General features: G+C 51.7%; 1 protein-coding gene across 4 annotated transcripts in view; it reads left to right on the top strand.

The window, feature by feature from the left end:
• The window catches only part of PSD2 (pleckstrin and Sec7 domain containing 2), a 78,909-nt gene that overhangs the window by 20,414 nt on the left and 37,107 nt on the right, over nucleotides 1-21,388 (top strand). For 3 of the 4 annotated variants that reach the window (XM_056348696.1, XM_056348695.1, XM_056348693.1), the window contains exons 2-3: nucleotides 14,896-14,997; nucleotides 16,637-16,986. In XM_056348696.1, the coding sequence (XP_056204671.1) occupies nucleotides 16,679-16,986 (308 nt within the window). In that variant the 5' untranslated portion in view covers nucleotides 14,896-14,997; nucleotides 16,637-16,678. The remainder of the gene's footprint in view (nucleotides 1-14,895; nucleotides 14,998-16,636; nucleotides 16,987-21,388) is intronic. The other variant, XM_056348694.1, reaches the window with a different exon arrangement.

Genomic DNA, 21,388 nt, shown 5'->3' with positions numbered 1-21,388 from the left:
CCCAAAGCTGGAGTTGGTCCTTGTTACCAGAAGGAAATGAAAAGGCCTGCTCGGCTCACATATCTGCGTGTAGCCCTGCTGACTCGCACAGGTTGATGGTGTTGCCAGAAGGATGCTCTCTGGGCTAGGAGGGGGCTGTTGCTACTGCCATCAGAGTGCTGGCTGTTGGCAGAGTGATTCCTTGCTGAGGTGGAGGTTGTACACGAGCAGTTACTGGAGTGGGCGATCTACTCCTGTAAATGGCCACTTCTCTTGAGGTTGCTGCTTGCTCTGCTAGTTGACAGTCTCTGCCATGTAGACACCTCCTTGCCAGATTTTCTGAGGGTGAAAACATCCTCCTTGCATCCCTTTCAGCAGTGAAATGCCTCTTCCAAGAATGTGCTGGGACAGGGTCCATGTGAGGCTCAGTGCTTACATGCTCCAAAGTCAAAGCATAAAACTCAGTTCTTTCGACCTTTTTTTTTTTTTTTTTTTTTTAAACTTTGGGGTTGTTTTTTTAAACCCAGCTCCTCAGTGCTTTCAGCACAAACGCATCACAAATCTGAGTAAAATTTAGCTGACCTATAACTGCAATTTTTGGCCAATGAACAGTCTTTGAAAAAAATGTCACATGGTTCTGGGAAAGAGCCTCATAAAGGTGGAGAGGAAGCTCACTGTGGTACTGGTACTTGGTCTCACCAAGCTGTCCTCCAGCACCTGACCTGAAACTGGATAGTCCAAGGACAGCTTGGTGAAATATCCATGTGCTGCTCTATATCAAGCAGGACCTGCTGGCTCCAGGTATCCTCCTGGATAGCATCCTTCACAGCAAGCCCCCATCCCACTCGCAGAGGTCTCTGTCCACTCTGTGTGTGGCCACTTGATGTTGGCTGATGAAAGGGAGGATGGCACTTTCCCCAGTTCACCTGCAGCCTCTCCCTGTTGCATATCCTGAAGCAGCATCATTTCTTCCCACACATCCTGGCAGATGGATCTGGCAGAATTGGTTGAGATTTGTACCCAGCGCAGCATGAGGCCCTGCTCCCAGCCCAGAGCCCACCTCAGGTGGGGGTCTGCTTGTACCAGGCTCCGCATGTTTGCTGCTCCAAAGGGCACTGGGTGCCCCGGCAGTGGAAGTGGATGGAGGCCCGGTGTTCTGGGCACTTTCTAGGAACAAAAGCAACCTACGACACAGCCTGCCCAAGCATGACACAAGCATGCAGGGAACAGAGGTGGTTTCTGGTCAGAAGGGGATACACAATGCAGGGGGATTTTGCTAAATTAAAAATATATATTTGTCTTTGCTGGTACAACAGAAGCTAGGGGAGCAGGCAAGGGAAAACTGGGAAAGCTTTATTTAATTAGATTATGAGGCCCAAAGGCTTCAGACTCAGAAAAAAAAAAATTATTTTTGTAATTGAGGATGGGGTTTCTGCCAAGTGCTGCTTTAATGAGTGTTTAGGTTTTATCTCATAAGTTAGCAACACCAGGCAAGGGCAGCTATTCAAACCACCCCTCACCAGAGTCTCTAGCTTGCCAAGGTAGGAGCTGGTTGCCAGCATCTGGGAACATTAACCTGCCTTTCGAGGAAAGGACATCCTGTGTCCTTTCAAAGCTATTTATCCAGGTCTCCTGGTATTCTTTCACCGTTAAAGCTCTCTTTCTTCCCCAGGTCTCAAGAGGCAGCTTTCTCCATTGCATAGGTGTGAAAACTGAGGCAGCAGATAATCACAGGGCTGTTTTTCCACCCAGAAGTAGAGAGATTCCACTTACCGCAGCAGCTGAGGTGGTTTCCTTCAATGGTTCCTTCCTCAGGGCTGGCGGGATGGGTGCCAGGTGCTGCTGGCCCAAGGCCCTGTTGTAGCCCTCCAGTGGCCTCGGCTGGGTGGCCGTGTAGGGGACAGCCCAGCTGGCTCTGTGCCACTCCGGCCCCTGCTCAGCCACACTGGTTCCTTCAGCCCGGGCAGCCCCCACCACACATGGAGCCAGTCACAGACATGGCAGCAGCAACAGGGTGTCCTTGTCCATGGCCAGCCTGGTTCGCTGAACTGGGATGGGCTGTGGGGGCTGCTGGGCTGAGAGACCCTCAGCCACCCCCCTGCCTGGACTTTGGAGGGCTGTGCTGGGCTGTTCTGAGCTGTGCTAGGATGGGGTGGGCTGAGCTGTGCTGGGCTGTTCTGGGCTGTGCTAGGCTGTTCTGGGCTGCGCTGGGCTAGGCTGTGCTGAGCTGTGCTAGGATAGGGTGGGCTGAGCTGTGCTGTGCTATCCTGAGCTGTGCTAGGGTGGGATGGGCTGAGCTGGGATTGGCTGAGCTGGGCTGGACTGGGCTGTTCTGGGCACGGCTGAACGGGGCTGTGCTGAGCTTGGCCAGGCTGTTCTGAGCTGTGCTGGGCTGTTCTGAGCTGTGCTGTGATGGGGTGGGCTGAGGGTCATAAGCCTGAAGGCTTGACTCTGCTGGTCTGCCGTGTCCTTTGCTCTCCAGCCCCACCTGCCCAGTACATCTGTGAACCCATGCTGGTGTCTGCTCATGGAGCTGGGAGCAGTGGGGCTCCTGCAGAAGAGCCATTGCTACTGTAAGATGCCTTCTGCAGCCCCTGCATCATGTTGCCTTGCCACTCTGCTCCTTCCCACCCTGAAAGATGAAGCCTCTTCTCTCCCAGACCTGCTGTTCCTGCTCACCATTAAACCTGCAGGCTCATCAGCCTCCCTTGTGCCTCCTGGCCGAGGAGCCTGCCAGGAGCTGGGGCAAAGGACAGCTTCATCTGCCCAGCAGATGTCTTGAGCCCAGCAGTGCAGGAAAGGACAGCTCACAACTGTCTTTAAAACCAGAAAATCATCCCACCTGTCAGTCCAGCCCTCAGTTTTAGGCTCCATCTCATTAGGAGTTGTTTTGAAAGGATTAAGGCAAGTAATGAGTGGTTTTAAGACGCTGTACATCCCTGTTGCAGGGAGTATTTCTGAGGTGATTAGAAGTGCCTGTCTGCAAGGCACTAAGGCATCTCCAAATCATTTATTAACCCTTTATGAACTATTTATGAATGTGCTTCATAATAAAGCATGACCTTTTCATTTGCGCCCCTTCATTGGGTGGTCCTTGTTGTTGTCTGCTCCTCACAGGCAGCTGTCAGCTTCCTGAGCAGCATCCGTGCCCACCACAGCCATGGAGCCTGTCTTGCATCACTTCTGTCAGGGATGGTGCCTGCTCCTGCAGGTGCTTACCAGTGTCCACGCTATCCACAGCACCTGGGTGCTGTGCAAGTTTGTTCAGTGCACATACAGCTGGACCTGCCTCTGACGCAGCATTCCACAACAGGGGACACTAGGATGGGCATTATCCCTCACCACACAAATCACAAGACTGTTTTAAAAGAGCAAGACATTTTTATCCCAAGCTTTTGGAGCTGCCTCTTTTTGCCACTGTGAGCTCTGGTGTTCTCCCAGCTTCCTCCACAGTCTTCTCATTTTTGTGTGTAAGAAGGGGGAGAGCTGGGTGTTCAGATGTGGCCTCAGAGTGCTTGGATTTCCCATGTGCACCTGGTGTGAGGACTGTGATAATGTTGAGAGGAGGTGGCTCTGCATTGCTTGGTGGGAGTCTTGGACCAGAGCTGCCTGAGGTCCAGGAGCAGAGTAAGAACCCCAGGTGAAGTGCAGGAGACTTGGATGTGCAATATCACAACAAAGTAACAGCATGATAGCAACACCTAAAATGCAGATGTGTTACTATTACTGCCATCAGACTAAGAGAGAACAAAAGTGGCCACAAAATTGCAGCAGCTCCTGGTAGATGTAGGGAACGATCCTGTAGCAGAAACGTGTGCTTTAATGACTAGGTGTTTTTTGTGAGCACAAACAGAATGGTAGAGAATCCACTATACGTATAACAGCAAACTGTAAGGAGTGCACCTTGGTGACACTGTCCCTTTAATTTTGCACACTACAAAAATCAGAGATTCCCAGTCTTAGACATACAATGTGTAGCTTGCACAGTTTTCTCAGGCTCCATGCTCCCACAGCAAGCCTAATTGCCACTCCTCTTGTGCCACTATGTCACTGTGTCATCCAATGAACCAGGCTGAACAGCATTAATTGCCTGAACCTTTATTTCATCTTTACAACACACTTACTTCTGGCAGGCCCCTCTGGCTTCTCTGTGCATTGGTGAAGACTCAGCCCAGGATGTAATTCATCAGTTCCCAAAATCATTGTCTGATTCATAAATACGATGATGTCTAAGGAGCAAGAGGAGAGCCGTGAGAATTCTGTACTTTAACAAAGCCCACTAAAAGGCAAAATTACCTACTGCTGTCTGGTGTAGCAACACTGAAGCCTTGTCACAAGACCTAGTGCAGGGCGTCTTGCACATTGGGAAGCTAGAAGAGGCTCTGGGTCCCAGAGCAGCTTTAGCCAAAACAGTGCACTGTCCTGATGCAATTACATCACCCTGATGGTGCTTCTTGCTCTTCTTATAATTCCCTTTTGGAGAAGAAATGGCCCTGTCCCTATAAAGCACCTTTACGTCAGTGTAGGAGCATGCCTGTTAGAGCTACACTCCTTCATCAGTAAAATCATACTCCTATTGGCGTGGTTATCCAGCACATCCATTAAGGGCAGATGAAACCTCTGCACAGGAGCTGCAAAATGGCTCCATCAGGTTTTCAGTATGCTTTCTGGCCAACTTGCTTAGTTCTCAAAACAAGTCAGCTTCAACATTTCATGCTGCTCAAAGGTGTCCATGCTTAGGGAAATAATTTTTTGTCATGTTGGAAAGTGATATTCCTGGGGGCTGTTGCTTTCAGGGTCCTCCCAACAACAGCCATTCCAAAATGGAGAAACTCACTCATAAAATCTCACTGATTATTCCTGAAGCACCTGTTTTCTCCAGTTGAAAACACAGCAGTGTAACCTGGATCTGCTTTGAACTGTCTGTGGGAAGAAAAAGGATGACTTGCAGTTTCAGAAAGGTGTGTTCCTTACTCATTAGCTGTGCTGTAAAAGCAGAAGCCTGTCTGTGGAGAGCTAACAACCCTGGCAGCTGAAGGGTGACCTCTGCTCTCAGTCAGGCGATCTCTGCTCATTTCTATGCGTCTGGATTCCCAGCGCTGCTGGACTCTGTATCCCTTGGGCTGGAGTCCATTTGCCTTCAACCAACTTGTCTACCAACTTCTTTGGACAGAGCAGCACTGCAAAGATCTGGTGTCTTACTAGTCCTCTGTCAGGAAAGGATTTCTTCTGTATCCCCCCACATGAGAGGTTTATTGATGTGTTGGAGTGTGAAGAGAAGTTTACCTCCCCTTCAAAACTCCATCTTATTCTGTAATACTGGTCTCCATCATGCTTCTCCTAGTGGGCAAGTAGGCTTGCCTGCTGCCTCCTGAAATCTTGTTAAGGTCTTGCAGTGAGGCGTTGCATAGGTTTAGTGTAGATGGCATGGCAGGAATTTTCCTTTTCTGGGGTCTGAGTCAGCTGCCAGACCTGTTTTATTATTTTGGGTACGGGGAGAATGTAGGGAAGGAGGATCAATGCAAAGGGAAGGAAAAAGTGGGGAAGAAGGCTGTTTCCATTTATGGGTTATGAGACGCAGTTACAGCTCTCGTGGACTTTTATGGAAGGTAACCCTAGCTGTGGGGAAAGCTGGGTTTTAATGAATTCAATTACAATGCTGCACAGAACTGAGTGGAAAGGCCCCATAAGCAGCCTGATTTTATAATAAAACCTACAGACAACCAGGACACAAGCCCAGTTTACAGTCATCCAAGGTATAAAGCTCCCCCTGAAGAGAAGGTGAGCACCAGAGCAAATAGGCAGAGGTGAGGATGGAGCCAGCTCTGAGCTGAGCTAAGAAACTCTGCTGTTCACAATCAAAGAGGAATAAGGTTTGTCTGGAATTACCCTATGAAAACTCCTATCCTGAACAGCATGGACTGATAACAAACTTAGTTCTACATTAAGGCAGAGTTGGAGCCACTGGGACCCACCTGTTTCCCAGGTAGGCACCCTGCTCTCAAGCTGTCTTCTGAGCTGCAGGAGCTGCCTGAAGGTTGGGTGCCGGGGCACAGACAGCCTCTGCCCTTTTTCCCCTGCCTTTGCTCCCATGCCAGGGAAGGGGTGGCAGGGACCCTTGCACATGCAGGAGTCTTTTGATGTCCCTGTGACCCGCCTTTACACCCACAGGCTTTACATCTGTGCTGGCCTATGCCTTGAGCTCCTGCAGCAAACCACTACCTTGGCCAGATGCACTTAGCGGGAGCATTGTCTTACGAAGGCAGGATCGACAGCCCTGTGGGAGATGCCCTCTTCCTCCTTCACCTAAGATGCAGTAAAAATTTGCCCTCCTTTGCTCTTCCCTCTCTGGAGACTCCTGAGCCACAGGATTCCTGTGAATTGCAGTGGTTTCCTGCAGGCGGAGCCCATGGGGAGCCCTCTGAGCTCTCCAAGGGGGTCAAGGCTTGCTTTTGCAGGAGCAGGGATCTAAGGGTCCGACAGACCCTGCTGGCTGCTCTATCACTGGTAGGACCTTTGTCCTTCCATAGGCAAACTTGGAAGCCCTGGGTGGGGTTTTAAAGCAGCCTGTTCCAGGAAGAATACAGCCCTGACATACTGTCTAGAATAGAGGGATGTTCAGGTCTGTGTTCATCAGCTTCCCGGACCTTCTGTCTCAAGCTTACGCTTCTTCTGGGGAACTCATAAACTCACTGTCCCTATGCTTTGGCCCATTTTTTCGTGGAAGCTTAGGCAACTCCTACCACTTCACCAAGATGCAAAGTGATGGTGCAGTCCAGGCTTTCACCACTGTAGGCTTCAGACTGTGACTCTGTTTCCCCCATGAAAAGGTCCATTTTGCATGATGCACACACAGGGCTAGAGGAAGGTTCAGTGCACTAAGTGCTGTGTAGCCAGGGTGTCAGTACAAAGAAAGGAACATGTGAAAAATACTAAGTATATTCTTTTATTTTCCCCCTTTAAGTAACCGCATAAGAGCGCAAACAGAAAGCTGTTAAGAATTTTAAGACTCAGTTTATTGTTTTCTATAGGCAAAAAACTGTCATTGTTTCCCCAAGATGAAGTTTTGTAGGAGTCATTTGGATCTGAACGTGTACTAATTGCTCTGGGGACTCTAATAAAAACTCAAAATAAGGAGCTGTAGGATTTGGCTTCAAGAAAAAGTATGTTCAATGCACAGTGATTTTTGATTACCCAGAGGCTCTTTTTTTAGCATGTAGCTGGTTTATTTTAGCCTGTGGTGTATGTTTTATCCATGGTCTTTTTTCTACATTGGAAGTGCAGGATATAGAACCTGTCGGTGATTGCTGGAAACCACGGGGACAGCATACTGCCCATGAGCACTGACTAGCAGTGCCCCAGGGGCTCTCTAAAGCAAAACACTAGCATCAGTGAGTGCTCGGATTTCCTTGCTGACCCAAGGTTTCTTTCAGGCCAGGCGCGTGCTGGCGTGCAGTGACACCCAGTCAGGAGAGCTGACACCCTGGCCCTGGCATGGCAGGCTGGCCCTGGTGACTCTCACAGGTGGCTCCCTGAAGCCTGGTCTGGGGTTCCCACAGCACCACACTGGCCCTTGTCCAGCCCGAGTCCTCACTGCCTGGGGATGTGGGCTGGAGCAGACAGTACGCAGATCTGACCCCAGGATGGGTGTCCAGTCCTTCCCCATCTGGAGCATCTCTGTCGCTCCTGCCAGCCCTCCCCCCACAGGGCACAGAGCAGTACACTTCTACCAGGTTTCCAGGAGCTAGAGAACTACAAGATTGAATGCTTTGCCTTGTCTCAGAAAGGCTGTTGCAAAGCAGGGAACTGAAGAATGGTATGGGTTTCTCAAGTCACAAGCTGAGACTAACCAAAACTGTCAGGATCTCTCCTAGAATGACCCAGGCAGATGGGTCCCATCTGGATCTTCAGAGGGAAGGGCACCTCCATGTACCCATGGGCGCCACACCTGAACCAGGACATGGTGTGGGTTATGAACAGTTGCACACATCAGCTCCTAGCTGTTACACAGAATGGGTAATGCAGTCACAGATGCCCTCCACTAGATGTTGGAGGACCTCTTCTGGTGGGTCCAGCTGGTTCTGGGAGCACAGGGAAGGGCTTCACAGAGTAGTCTCCAAGGTAGCATGGTCAGAGGAATGTTAAGGGGAGAACAGAGTGGGGAAGTACTGAATCCCTCAAGCTCTGCCCACTTTCCTCTCTATCCTGACTTGCAGTAGCACCTTTGAAATAATCAGTGTCTGGCTGAGACCCCAGCCCAGCCCTGCTCCTGAGACCCCAGTCTTCAGAAGAGCTGTTGCAGATGAGTTAGAGCTTGATGTCATCAGGGAGGGATTCGTGTATAGAACAGAGGCTGCTGTACAGAACAGTTTGGTGTTGTATAAATCCTTGGTGTGCCTACATCTTGACTTCACTATGCAGTGCTGCTTTCCCCATCTCTAGACTGTAACAGAGTAATAGAAGTAATAGAGTCAGGGGAAATCCAAAGAAAGGTAGTCAAAATTCTCAAGAGGGTGGAGAAGCTGTCTTATGAGAAAAAGCTAAGGTGGCAGGGACTACAGTCTGGAGAGGAGAGGGTGAGAAGTGATATGATTGAGGTCTTCAAAATCATATAAAACCAAAATAATATAAAAACAAGCCTTCAGCCCATGAGAGAAACAAAAGAGGATTTTCACAACGAGAATGGTAAAAAGTTTTTATTGTCAGCCATGTTGAAAGGGCAGAAGTCAATGCAGAGACATAAGAGGGAGGAGACATGCTTCAAAAGGAAGAACCATGATCTCTCCATCTCTCTATGGGTTTGGCTCCTCACTGTGCCCATGCATACACCTTCCTCCCAGGGTGATGTGTTGCACCTGCATTTTATAAATTAATTGGTGAGTTGGGCCATAAAAACACAGCCGTTCCTGTTCACCGGCCACAACATGGATGGGATCAACAGTGTGTACATCAAACAGCTGTGCGGCATGTCTTGCTCCTGCTCAGAGGGGATGGGAACTCAGAGCACATGGCTTATCGCAGTGAAGGACATTAGTGTAGGCGTTTTAGCCCAAAGAGTTCAAGGGCTCTCTCCAACAAGAGTGACCAAGGGAATTTTTAAGCTCTTATAAAACCCAAGCCAGATGCCCAGAAAAAGTGATTCAGCTCATTAGTATTTCCCCCTCTAAGAAAAGCAGAAGGCAATTGCAGCAGGCTGGGCGTAAGGCAGACAGGGACAAGGCCCAGCTGTAGCCGCATGTGTCAGTGGTGGCTCCATGTCTGCACGGCACAGTTTGCATCAAGGAAAGGGCCAAGCAGGAAACATCTGCCTGTTGCATCTTTCTGAATTCTGCTGAAGAACTCTTCCCTCCATAAAAGCTGTGACCTAAAATTGCTTTTCACTCTTGCAAAAAGAGGATGGAAGGTGTTTTTAAGAAACCAACATCTTGAGAAATCTGTGGCCACTTTGCAATGGCCTAGAATGGGGTCCTGGGGCACAGAAAGCACTGCATTTCATGGTGGTCAGCAAGCAAGGAGGGAGGCGGGTGCCTCCTGCCCCAGGGATGAAAATAACTTAGAAAGAGCAGGATTAAGTGTTTCTTACCTGGTTGTCTGAATGTGTGGTACTGGGAGTCACCCAGAGGATGGAAATCCTGAGATGCTCCTGTCTGGGTATGTCTATGCTACATTCACATTACACTGAGCAAGCCCTATGCTGTGGGGTATGAGGAAGAAATATACGAACTGAAGCTGGTTATAGGATTACATGTGCCTCCAGGTGCCAGTGTGGATTTGTGAGGCCAAGGGGCTCGTGGCACCTGAGTGGTGGCACAGGCATCTTCTGTCTTCTCTTCTTGACAGCCCTCACCCCCATGCACCAGAAGAAACTGTGGGCAAAGCTGCTGCTTCGAGCCCACTCACAAGAACTGGCTCATCCCTGTTAGCACCAGGCCCAGGGCAAGGGCTACAACACCCCTTGTTGGCACTGCCACCACCTCAGGTCCAGCAGAGCATGGTGATGCTCTGGGTCAGGCCTCCTTCTACAATTTTGCTGAAGGTCCCAGAGAGGTCAGTCCTGCTCTGCTCTGCATCTTCCAAACTTGCAGGCTACACACAAGCAGGTGCAAGGTCGTGGTGCCCTCCTTCCCCTGGGATCTGCACTCCAGTGTATCCCAGAGCAAGGCAACCCACTTTGCAACCCCTTCCCCCTCTTGACAGCCCGAGCCTTCTCCCCCTCCCCCCCACTTTCTTAACTCAACTCTGAGGTTGTCAGATGAGCACAGGATCTGCTTGTTTTCTCCTTCACCTCCACCACCACGGAAACCACATCAGAATGTGCCTTTCTCCTCCCTGATATCCCTGTGTCTCCTGCTCACCCCCTGGACTTCTTTGCATCTTTTCAGTGCCAGGGTGAGGGCAAAGCCCTCATGAAGAAGCTGCTACCCCAATTCCACCAAGCCCGAGGGAATGGGATGCAGAGCAGCAAGGCAAAGCAAGGTTGCAGCACAAAGCATCCCAGCTCAGTGTGAGCTTGAGGAAAAGCTTGTGCTCGACTAAGCAGCAGGATTCTTCTCCAAGCCTTCCTGTGTTGCAGCAGCCAAGTGGTTACACAAAACTGAAGTGGGAGTCTTTCCAGTTCCTAATGCAGGGAAGAAAATTAAAAATAAATCATTTCCCACCAGCCATTCAGCTTCAACAAAAGCTGGGAGACTTGCAGAGGCAGTTCCTGAAAGAGCTGCTGTGTGGTGTCCAGCCCCTCACACAATCAGGGCAAACTTTGCTGCATCTCTGCCCAGCCTCTTTGGGACCGGTGCTTTCCTGCAGTGGATGCCAACCCGGCTTTGCTAGCCCTACTGCCAATCCAGCCATCATCCCAAAGTAACCAGTGGGGCACTTCTGCTCTCTGTGCCCCCTAACCAGCCCTGCCCCATCTTGTGGTCCAGGGGCCATGTAGGACCCCAGGGGCAGAGCAAGGCTGGAGCAGGAGTTGGTGGCTGTCCTGCATTGCTCTCCTGTGGCACTGGGCACATGGCAGTTGGTGGGCTTATGTTGCCGGGTTTCTGGTAAATGAAGCTAATAGCAGCTGGCTTGCTTAGATCTGCCCTGCAAGAAAGGGCAGCATCAGAGTGCTGCAGGGGATGGGATCCTCAGTCCCTTCTGCCTCTCTCCCATCTTGCGGTGGAAGCACCAAGCCCCAGCACTGGGGAGGAGATGGAAAGGCTGTGGTTAGCACTGAATCATGGATGCCTTGGATTCACTTAACCTTTCCTACAGCAGTAATAGCCTCTTTCCAGCATGAATCCATGTTCTTCTGCTTAAGTGGGTGCCGTGGTTTAACCCCAGCCAGCAACCAAGTACCACACAGAGGCTTGCTCACCCCCCCTCACCCCGAGGGATGGGGAGGAGAATCGGAAAGGAATGTAAAACTCAAGGGTTGAGATAATAACAATTTAATAGGTAAAGCGAAAGCAGCGCACACAAGCAAAGCAAAGTAAGGAATTCATTCACCACTTCCATCGGCAGGCTGGTGTTCAGCCATCTCCAGGAAAGCAGGGCTCCATCACATGTATGGTTACATGGGAAGGCAAATGCCATAATGCTGGATGTCCCCCAGCTTCCTTCTTTTTCCCCCAGTTTATATATTCAGCATTATGTCATATGGCATGGAATACCTCTTTGGCCAGTTTGGGTCACCTATCCTGGCTGTGTCCCCTCCCAGCGTCCTGTGCCCCTCCAGCCCTCTCGCTGGCAGGACCCAAGGAAATGAAATGTTCTTGATTTAAAATAAACAATACCCAGCAACAACTAAAAACATCAGTGTGCTATCAACATTGTTCTCACACCAAATCCAAAACACAGCACTGCACCAGCTACTAAGAAGAAAATTAACTCTATCCCAGCTGAAACCAGAACAGTGGGTCTCACAGAGCTAGTCTGGTCCAAGATGTGGAACTGCAACTTAATAACTGTCTACAACTCAGCAGGGCCACAGTAGCCATCGGTGTGAGCAGTCCTGGCTAGGACATAAGCCACATCATTCCATTTTCTTACCAGACCTGTTTTTTGTATACTAACCAATGTCACATTTGTGGGAGGCTGGGAGCCATGGACATGCAAGGGATGCCCACTCTAACCACAGAACCTAGGGAAGCAGCAGTCACTTGAGAGGATGCTTGAGTCTGCAGAAAGTGCAGGACCTATGGTCATGTGAAAATCCATTGGTGGGAACCCGCATTCCACCTTCCAGCCCGTACCTGTGCCAGAGAGCACTTTGCAGCAGAAACAAAAAGAAACAAGCAGGGACTGTCAGCCTACAGTCCAATTCAGGCTCCTGTCTGCCAGGCTGTACCACTCTGGGGCAATGGAAGGGAGCCCCAGAGGGGAACCTTGGAGTATCAGCCCACCTGGCCCTTCCCACAGTGCTGCAGCATGTCCTCTCCTGATGGCCTGGCTGAAGCTGTGGCTCCTTTGGTCCAGAGGCTGAGCTGCACTTTGGTACTTTCTCTGAGCTTACAGAAGGGTGTAGAGAGTCTGTCTTGGAACAATGTCCAGTGTTGGTAACCTTCCAGCTATGTGCTGGAGGCAGATGTGGACAGTTGCAACCAGCTGCTCTGCCTCTGGCTGTCTTCCTTCTAGTCCAAGTTGTGACAAGACAACCTGTCTCCTCTTCCCTTTGTCCATGTACGTTCCCTGCACAGCTGGGGAAGGTGGCAGTTCACAGATAAGCCCTCTGCATATGGCTGCCCCATGGGCTGCAGAGTGGGAGGGATGCTCTGCAGCTACTATGGGACAAGCTGGCTGGGCTGCACAGCTGGATGTGGCTCAGCTGCATGACTAGTGCAAGGCATCACCGTGAGCAGCTAGGAGCAGAGCCCCAGCCCATTATGACCCAACCTCCCAGTTTCTCTGGAGCTTCTGGGAAGCCTCAACCACCCATAACCTGGATGTGCTTCAAGTGACTGCCACTGCAAGCATAAATCAAGTAGCTAATGACTTGTTGGGTAATTTGGCCTGGGTTGATAGACACTTAGCTTGCCTGCAGACTTCAGGTGCACATGACAGCCTCCATCCACATGTGTGCGATGGAGGAGGGATCCAACAGGAGATATACAAAGCTCAGAGGGACCAGGAGGCTGTGAGAGGCCTGGATCTCCCCTCCTCGCTCTGCTCAGACCAGTACTCTGGAGGCTGGGAGCTGATGATCTTCCTGGCTCAGCAATAGTCTGATGTGCATGCATCCTCCCAGGGCTCCCCTCATGTCTCTTCTCCAGCAGGAATCCAGGCCAAGGCAGAGCATGCCTAAGGGTTTAACTACTGACTCCAGACCATAAACATCCCAGTTAGACTACACAGAGGGTAAAACAGAGTAGGTGTAATGCAGTAGTTTATACATAATAACAAAAATATTGGTGTGGTTTTTTAATATTAATAATAAAAGTGGTTAAAGTTAGGAGGGATGGATGGGACTTCACACTTACTAAAGTTTGCCAACATTTCTTACTCAGGCCCATCTTCTAACCGCATTTAGTTTCCTGTTTTCTGGTTGCATATAGCTGGGCCAAGCTTTAGCTAATGGACTGGAATTTAGCTTGAGTGGTGTCTGGTTCCTACTGGAGTTTTTGGATGGATGGCAAGGAGCTGGGGAATTTCAGCCCAAACCTTTTGGCTGGTTTTAAAAAAATTGGACTTGGAAATTGGAAAATGTTAGGTTTTCAGTATTACTCGAGGTTACAGTGTGCTCATGTTCAGGAGAGTCTTGGTAGTTTTGCAGGTAAAATACTTGAAAATGCTGCATTGGCTTGGCCCTGCTGTTGGCACATGGGAAGACCAAAAGCCTGGGACTGATTTTCTGTGCTGGATTTGGTGGAACAGAGATTTTCAGGTTTTTCATCTTCATTTGGGGTGGCGGAAGGACAAGCTAGAGGAGACTCAGCCCACATGTGAACCTGAGGGCTGTCCCAGGGGCTTGCTTTGACCTCCCTTGGGAAGGCTCAGCTCCTGTGGGTGAGGTTCTGGGCCACAGAAGGCTGATGTGCTGGTGTCCCAGAAGTCTAGGCTGGCCTTTCTCTTGTCAGGGAGAGGCAGGCTGGCTGAGAGAGAGGTCAAAGGCCCATAAGGATGAGCCTAGGAGAGGGCGTAAGCAGATGCCTTCACAGGGACTTGATAAAGACAGCTGCTGTCAAGCTCTTCCAGGGACTCTTTCCAGCCACTGGAAAGCAGGTGGCACACCCGGGGCCGTACCCACCCAGCTGGAGGCAGATGCTTAATAGCACCCAGGCAATGGTGCCCCGTCTGTCTGTCTCTATCAGCTCTATAGCAAGGCAGGCAGTTGTCTGTAGGTGACACATCATCTGTGGCCAGTATTGCTTCTCCAGCTTGGGGTCACCTCACGGAGAGCCCCACTGTCCCTGCCAGTCTGCGCTGTACAATGCGCTCTGCAAGGAAAATGTTGCTATCAATGGTTTTGATAGTTCAGATTTGCTTATGATGAGCTCAAAGACCTCTAACCTGGCTCTTGGTTTGTGGTGGGGCTGGGGAGGGCTGTTGAGGGGCATCCATCTGTGACACAGGTGTCTCCCCTATGGATCTGGTGGGTGAAATTGGACATTCAGTGGGCTCATTGTTAAGTTTCTCCTGAAACCTGCAACCACATAGTCCCTTTGCTCTCCTTTAATTGGTCAGGGGGGAACTTCATAAAGAAAGAAGTTAGAAACCCTTCCTAAGGATTACTCCCACACTTGGCTGTTGCACTGCCATGGCTGAAAACCAGGGAGGACCAAGGTGTGCAGAGGGAAGACCACTGACAGCTCTCTGCAAAAAATTGGCCATGGGGTGGGTCTGGGAAACAGTCCGATATGGAGCAGCAGCAGGGTGGCCGGAGATCAAGGGGGTCTCCTCTCCAGCCTGGGTCTCACTTTCTTTGATCCCTTGTTACAGGCAGGGATTGTGCAGGGATCGGAAGCGCCTGGCTGTGCCTAGTGCGATAGGCGCAGCGATGCTTCGTGCTCTGTGACAGCAGGAGATGCACGTGGAAAAGAGGTAAAACCGCCAGCATTGCCTTGAGGATGTACCTGCCCCATCTCATGACTGTGGCATGTGCAAACCTTGAGGAGCATTTCTCCCCAGACCCATCCCCCGCTGGGTTCTGAACTCCCCAGCCCACCACGTCCCCCAGCTGCAGGAAGCAGGATGTGGAGAGCAGGCTAGATCCTGGGTCCTGAATTGTCTGGGTTGTGGGACTGGAGCAAAACCAGCTGGGGACTGGGGTTCCCCTCGGGATCTGTCCCATTTAGCCAGCAGCTCAGCACGTACCCAAGTGGATCTGCCCTTACCCAGGCCACATAGGGGTGTTCAGGGTTAAATCCCACCTCTCCCTTGCTCCTTGACCAGGTGCAGAAGAATCAGCAGCAGGGAGGGGCTGCTGGTATCTCCACAGGGTGAGGGGTTGTGAGAGCAGATGCAGCCCAGCACCTCTTGTTACCAAGAAATTAGCAGCTCCCTGCACTGTCCAAGCAATTAGTGGCTTTGCTGCTAACAAAAGCTGCAGCTCAGCAAGCCAGAGCACCCAGAGCCCGTTGCTGACACCTGGGCACCCTCATGGCTTCTCAGAGGTGATGTATAATCCCTGGTTTACAGTGAGGGAAGCTGAGGAAGGGCATTTAAATGATCTGCTTGAGATGTGAGTTAGGAACAGAATTAGAGGGAGAACGCAGGGGTCCTATCTGCCTGCTGTCATTGATTAGCCACGCTTCCTGTGCAGGTGAAGAGATATTGTTTGAAAACAAAGTCAGCTGTTATCACAGCTCAGTCTGGGCACCATACAGAACCTCCTGTTTCCAGAAGAGAGCATTTCTGGTGGCACTTGATTGCAGCTGCAGGGGTTACAGTGGAGAAAAGGTTGCACGGCACTGTGGGGCTACAGTTAAGGGTAGTGCTTGTAAGACTTGCAGACTTTTCATTGATGGGCATGTCCACCGATAAGGTGCCTTTTAATGAAAAAGCTACTTGTCTTATTTGGTGCAATACAGCATCCTTCCCTTGCCGCACAGAGAGATCCCAGAGTATCTTCAGTAAGGACACTTTTGCCACCCTTAGCTGGCAACTTATGACACCCTTCAGCAGTACCGGTGTGTGGGGAAAAGACAGTTGCCCGTTACTCTGGCAGGCAAGGAGCTCTGCAGAAATGCGAAGTCAGCAGGGAGAATCACACAGGTTGGCACATCACAGCTTCTTAGAAGTGTTAAATAAAATAAGAATCACACCTATGTCCTATTTCCCCTGTTTGTGGTGGGCAGGGAGTACGTGGGAACGGCACCTCAGCAGCCAGCCTGGGAAGAGCAGCCGTGCCATGCTTCTGCCCCCAGCCCGGGGCAGCTGCCAGCCGCAGCCGGGGAGGGCCCCGCGCTTGGGGCTTGCGGGGGGAAGGCGGGTGCCGAGGCCCCCGGTGTCCCCGCACCACGGCGGCGGGTTTCCTCCGCGGATCCCGCCGAGCAGCGAGCGCCAGCCCTCGCGCAGGCAGCGGACCCGGCGGGGTCCTTCCTTGCTTCTGCGCTGGGGGTCGCGGGGGGCGGGGGGACTTTCCTGAGCTCCGCTGGTCGCGGCCGAGCTGCTGCGGGCCGGCCCGCGCCCCGCTGCCGGCCCTCGGGGCGCCCCTGACGTGGTTTCTTCTCCGTTGTAGGTGGCGCCGAGCCGGAGCTGAGCGCGGGGCCGACAGCGCACCATGAGCGGGAGCAGCTGCTGCCCGCCGCCCTCCCCGCGCCGCGCCGGGCCCTGGGACGGCGCCGGTCCCCCGCCCGGGGCGGAGGGGGGCCGTGAGGACCCGCCGGCCGGCGAGCCGGGAGCCGCGGACCAGGGGCGCGGCGAGCGGGCGGCGGGGGCGGGCGCGCCGGCCGCGGGCGGTGCCGGCGGGGGGCGGAGGAGCCCCCACGGGCAGGAGCGGCCCGGCGAGCCTCTCGGCCAGGAGCGGTGGCACGGCGGCCGGGGACCCCCGGGAGCTCCGAGTGCGGACGAGCCGGAGGCGCAGCTGGGGTGAGTCCGACGCCGCGGCGTGGCCGGGTAACGCGTGTCGCGCTCGGGCCCCACGCGCCGCGTGTCACTCGCCAGCGGGTGGCTGCGGGTTCCCATTCCCGCTGGGCTGCGCGCCCCCTTCCCCCGCTGCGACCCCCCGTCACTGCAGCGGCGGGGAAGCGCCGGGGGGCCCAGAGTTCCGGGCGGGCTCGCCTCGGGGGTGCCGCACTCGCGGGTGGGAGACTCTGCAGCACCGGGCAGGGTGACCTGGAGCAGCCAGGGCAGGGAGCGCCGGGCTGGCCGGCGGGGGGCTGCTGCGCCCTGGAAGCTCCGGCAGCTGGGCTCGCTCTGACAGCCCCTGGGTTAGCAACGACTTTGTGTCCGAAGGTCCCTGCCGTTAGTGAAGGAGGGCAAGGCACGGAGCTTTGCTCCCAGCTGCACCTGTGTCAGGTGTTGCCAGTGCCTGGGTGACACGGGGACAGCAGTGTGAGACGGGAGATGACTGCCATCTTCTCAGGTGCCCGAGACAAGCCAGCCTGTGCGCAGTGCGCCTCAGCCCCTTGCCCTCTGTCCGGGCGCAGGAGGGCTCCTCAGGCTGGGAGACACTTACATTGGCGGGGTGTCCACAGCTGGTGTTATGCCTCTGCAAGTGCCTAGACCTCCCCGGGGCTCTGCAGGTTAGGGACTGAGGGGAAATGCCTGGTCACTGGGACCAGGTGGAGTGCTTCCCGTGCCATTCCTGTGGGAACAGTACAAATCTTTCCTCTGCCACCAGAAATCATGCAGGGGCCTATATTGTAGCCACCTGGGGACGATGGCTGCTGTGAATCCTGTGGCCCTGCCTATGTACCTACCCAGGCATGGGAGAGGTGCTGCATGCAGGTGGGGGCTAGAGAAGAGCAGCAGGGGTTGTCATGGAGGAGCATGGCCTTCTTAAGAGGAGAAGTTGTGAAAAGGACAAGTTGCTAAGAGAGGTCAGTGAATCTCCTCCTGGTTTCAGTCCAGTGCAGGTTTCAGGCTGAGCCATTTGTTCAGTGCTGTCTGGAGTGTAGGCAGGAGCGTCAGCAGAGCTGGGAAGCTGCACAGTGTGTAGGCTGACGACAGGCATCCCTAGTTCTTTGCCTCTCAAGTGTTGAACAGGCTCCCCTATAAAAAGCTGGTGGTTTGCTGTACTCGAGGCCCCCAGCAAGAAGGAGCAGCACTGTTTCAACAAGCTCAATTGAAAGTATTGAAAAGGAAGAGTGTCCAGTGCAGGCTGCTGATGTCCAGAGAGCTAGGGGAGTCTACCCCCAGGCAGGTCCCGCCAGCCCCATAAGCTATGCAGTCAGGTCTTGGATGTCTGCAGGTCTCTCGGGTTGCAAGGGAATTGTATTTGCTTGGTATATGGCTCCCTGGCAGAGATAGTGAGTTCACGAGGAAGCTAAGGGTGGCCAGTGAATGCCGCTACAATGACTGAAAGTGCAGTTATTTTAAGGTACTGGAGTATGAATTGGGAGAAGTGGCAGGCTGACAATCTGGAGATGGTGCAACATGACTGGACTCTACATGCATGGGCCATGATCTTATGTTGTAAACTTACTTGCATAGCAAATGATTTTTTGGGGGAGCTGGATGCACAAGGGACAAGTCACACACTGTATTCAAAGGCAGAAGAGCAGCTGGAAAACTTCAGGGACACAGCTGAAATCTGGGAAACTGCTTATTGCCTGGGGATCAGGTTAGCTCATTGTTTTTGAGCTCCTTAGTACTTTGACCACCTATCTTCAGGGTAAATGGCAGAAACAGGTGGCCGGGCCAAATACAGCATGGACCTGGTCTTTCCAGACCATAGGTGACTGTCTGACTCCTGGATCAGTGTGGGTCAGGAGTAACAAAGCTGACAGATGGACCAACGCACCGGGAAGTCACTGCCATCCTGCATCATCTCTGAGTTTCCCCAGTTTGTTCTTTACTTCCCTTTGGTATGTTGCCATTTCTGTTACAACCCATTCTGGATATAAGAAAACCTGGGGTTTCTCTGTCTCTGGGACTAATGGTTTACTGATGAGCAGACAACTATTCACTGCTGGGGTGGGGGGGGGGGAGGAGGCGGGAAGGGAACAAGGGAATCACTTACCATCTGCATGTTGGTGCTTGTATGATGCAGTTGGTCCCTGGATCCTAAAGTACTTTACAAGATGTTGAGTCTTGCTCTTCCCATTGAACCAATGGAGAATGAAAGGGGAAAGAGTCACCCAAGGTCATCAGCTCCATGGTGGAGCTGGAGAAAGAAACCACGATTGTCCCACTGGAGGTAGATTTGTGCTTCTGTGCGAGAAACTGTCGTTAAAAAGAGTCAGGGAAATAAAGCCAAAGCTTTAGAGCTTGTCCTGCAGTTTGCATTAACTGAGTCCCTTTTACCCCCTTTCTAGTTTATACCATGCGTGCGCTGGCATGCCAATATGTTGTTTGTCGAAAACCCCTTTTCTTATCATCCTGGCTGTGTTCCCTAGAGGTCTTTCACCTTCCCAGAAGCCCCCAGCATTGTCCCTGCTGATCTCAGGGAGGTCACAGCTCTGCAGTCAGGCTGAGAGCATCACCAGTGAATGATATTCTTTGCTTTCAGCCCCATCAACTCATCAAAAAGGTCAAGCTTTTTAATAGAGGAATCCCCACCTTTGGCTTGTGGACATGTGTAGTACCTGTAGGTTTGGGACTGCTGCCTTTGCCCACACATTTCCTCCTGTGGCAACATATAGCTGTCAAGCAATTAAAATTCTGTTAAAAGTTTCAGGAAAAACTTTGCAGAAAGCCTGCAGTGCATAGGTAAGGAAGTCCTGATTGCCATCATGTCCTTCTCTGTCAGGACTCCCCACTCCACCAACACCGCAAACTAGGTTGTACTTTATTACAACTAATTAACCAGTGAGAAGTGAAATATAAACAACTCGGTGCATAAAAAACCAGTATGGTTCAGCTGCAATAATAACCAAATGCATTGCTCTGCATGCCTTGCCATGAGCAATAAAACAGCATTTCAGAGATGACTGGGAAAAGCAGCACGGGTGATTAGATACAGTGTTACTTCAATAAGCTTATAAAACCTTGTGATTGCAATGCAAATAAATACACAGCTCCTTATTTATGTAAAGCAGTTGCCTTCCCTGCTGTGCAATAAATATGCAAGGCTTCTCTGTGGGGACACTATGTCAGGTTCATTCACACGAGCAAGGTCTTTTGCTGTCTTCCACCTCAGCCTGGCTTTGCTTGAATTAGATGCAGACGGTGCTCCTGGGATGGTGTAAGCTGCAGAAAGCCTCTTTGTCCTTCGTCTTCTCTGGGACCACACAAGGAGAGATGTGGCGTGCCTGACTTGGTGCCCACTGAGCCACCCGGGATGACGGCTCCAGCCCTGATCGCTGCAGTCTGTCCCACGCAGCCTTTGCTGGGGCGTTTGTACAGTCACAGGTTTTCTCACTTTTTCGCTGCTGTACAAGTTTGGGCTCAAGGCATAAGTAAAGGGCTGGAAAATACAAACTCTGTGATGTGAACAGTTAATGGAAATGATTCTGTTTGGTGTGGTGAGAGAGTGGGAACTGTCTGGTTTGGGATTATGGCAGTGTGGGACTTGCTAAGTAAATACTCAGGAGGTGCAGGGTGCAACACCTCTGGAAACACATGCTGCGTACCAGACCTCACAGGGATCAGCCAGGGCATGCCCTCCTGCATGGGTGCTCCTGCACAAAGACATGCTGGCAATGGGAATGGAGAAATGCAGGCAAAGGGGTGGTGTGATTGCTCTCTTGGAAGACCAGAGGAAATCACAAAGGCACAGGGTTTTTCCTTGGTGTAGAGAGGACACAGACCCTCTGTAGGTGAGATGGCAGTTCACTGACAGTGGGGGCTGTCACAAGAAGTTTAGCAATGGGATGAGCTGCCGAGGCAGGTCCCTAGTTCCCACTGCTGGGTGTAATTAAGGCTGTGAAGTTTAGTGGGTTTGATGTTTTTTTTTCCTGTGAATGACATTATATGGCATGGAATATGTCTTTGGTCAATTCAGGTCATCTGTCCCATCTGTGTCCCCTCCCACCCTCTTGCCTACCCCCAGCCTGCTTGCCAGGGAGTGAAAAATAGAGAAAGAAAAATAGAGAATACGCAGGCGTATTCAGCCACAGATAAAACATGGATACATTATCAACGCTGTTTTAGTCACAAATCCAAACCACAGCATCATACGTGCTGCTATGAAGAAAGTTAACTCTGTCACAGGTGGAGAAAAAACCAACTTACTGTTCCCCTAACTTTTACCTGTATCCCAGCACAAAATGTCTGGTTCTGACAAAGCAAATGACAGCAGTGTCTGATGGAAGTGGGGTGGTAGGTAGGTTTCATCTGGGAAACCATGATATTTCAGGCAGGTTCTTGCAGCCTGATCTATTCCAGG

This window comes from Falco biarmicus, chromosome 8 (genome assembly GCF_023638135.1).
Source record: "Falco biarmicus isolate bFalBia1 chromosome 8, bFalBia1.pri, whole genome shotgun sequence".
Classification (NCBI taxonomy): domain Eukaryota; kingdom Metazoa; phylum Chordata; class Aves; order Falconiformes; family Falconidae; genus Falco; species Falco biarmicus.
This window is presented reverse-complemented; position numbering and strand designations above follow the sequence as displayed.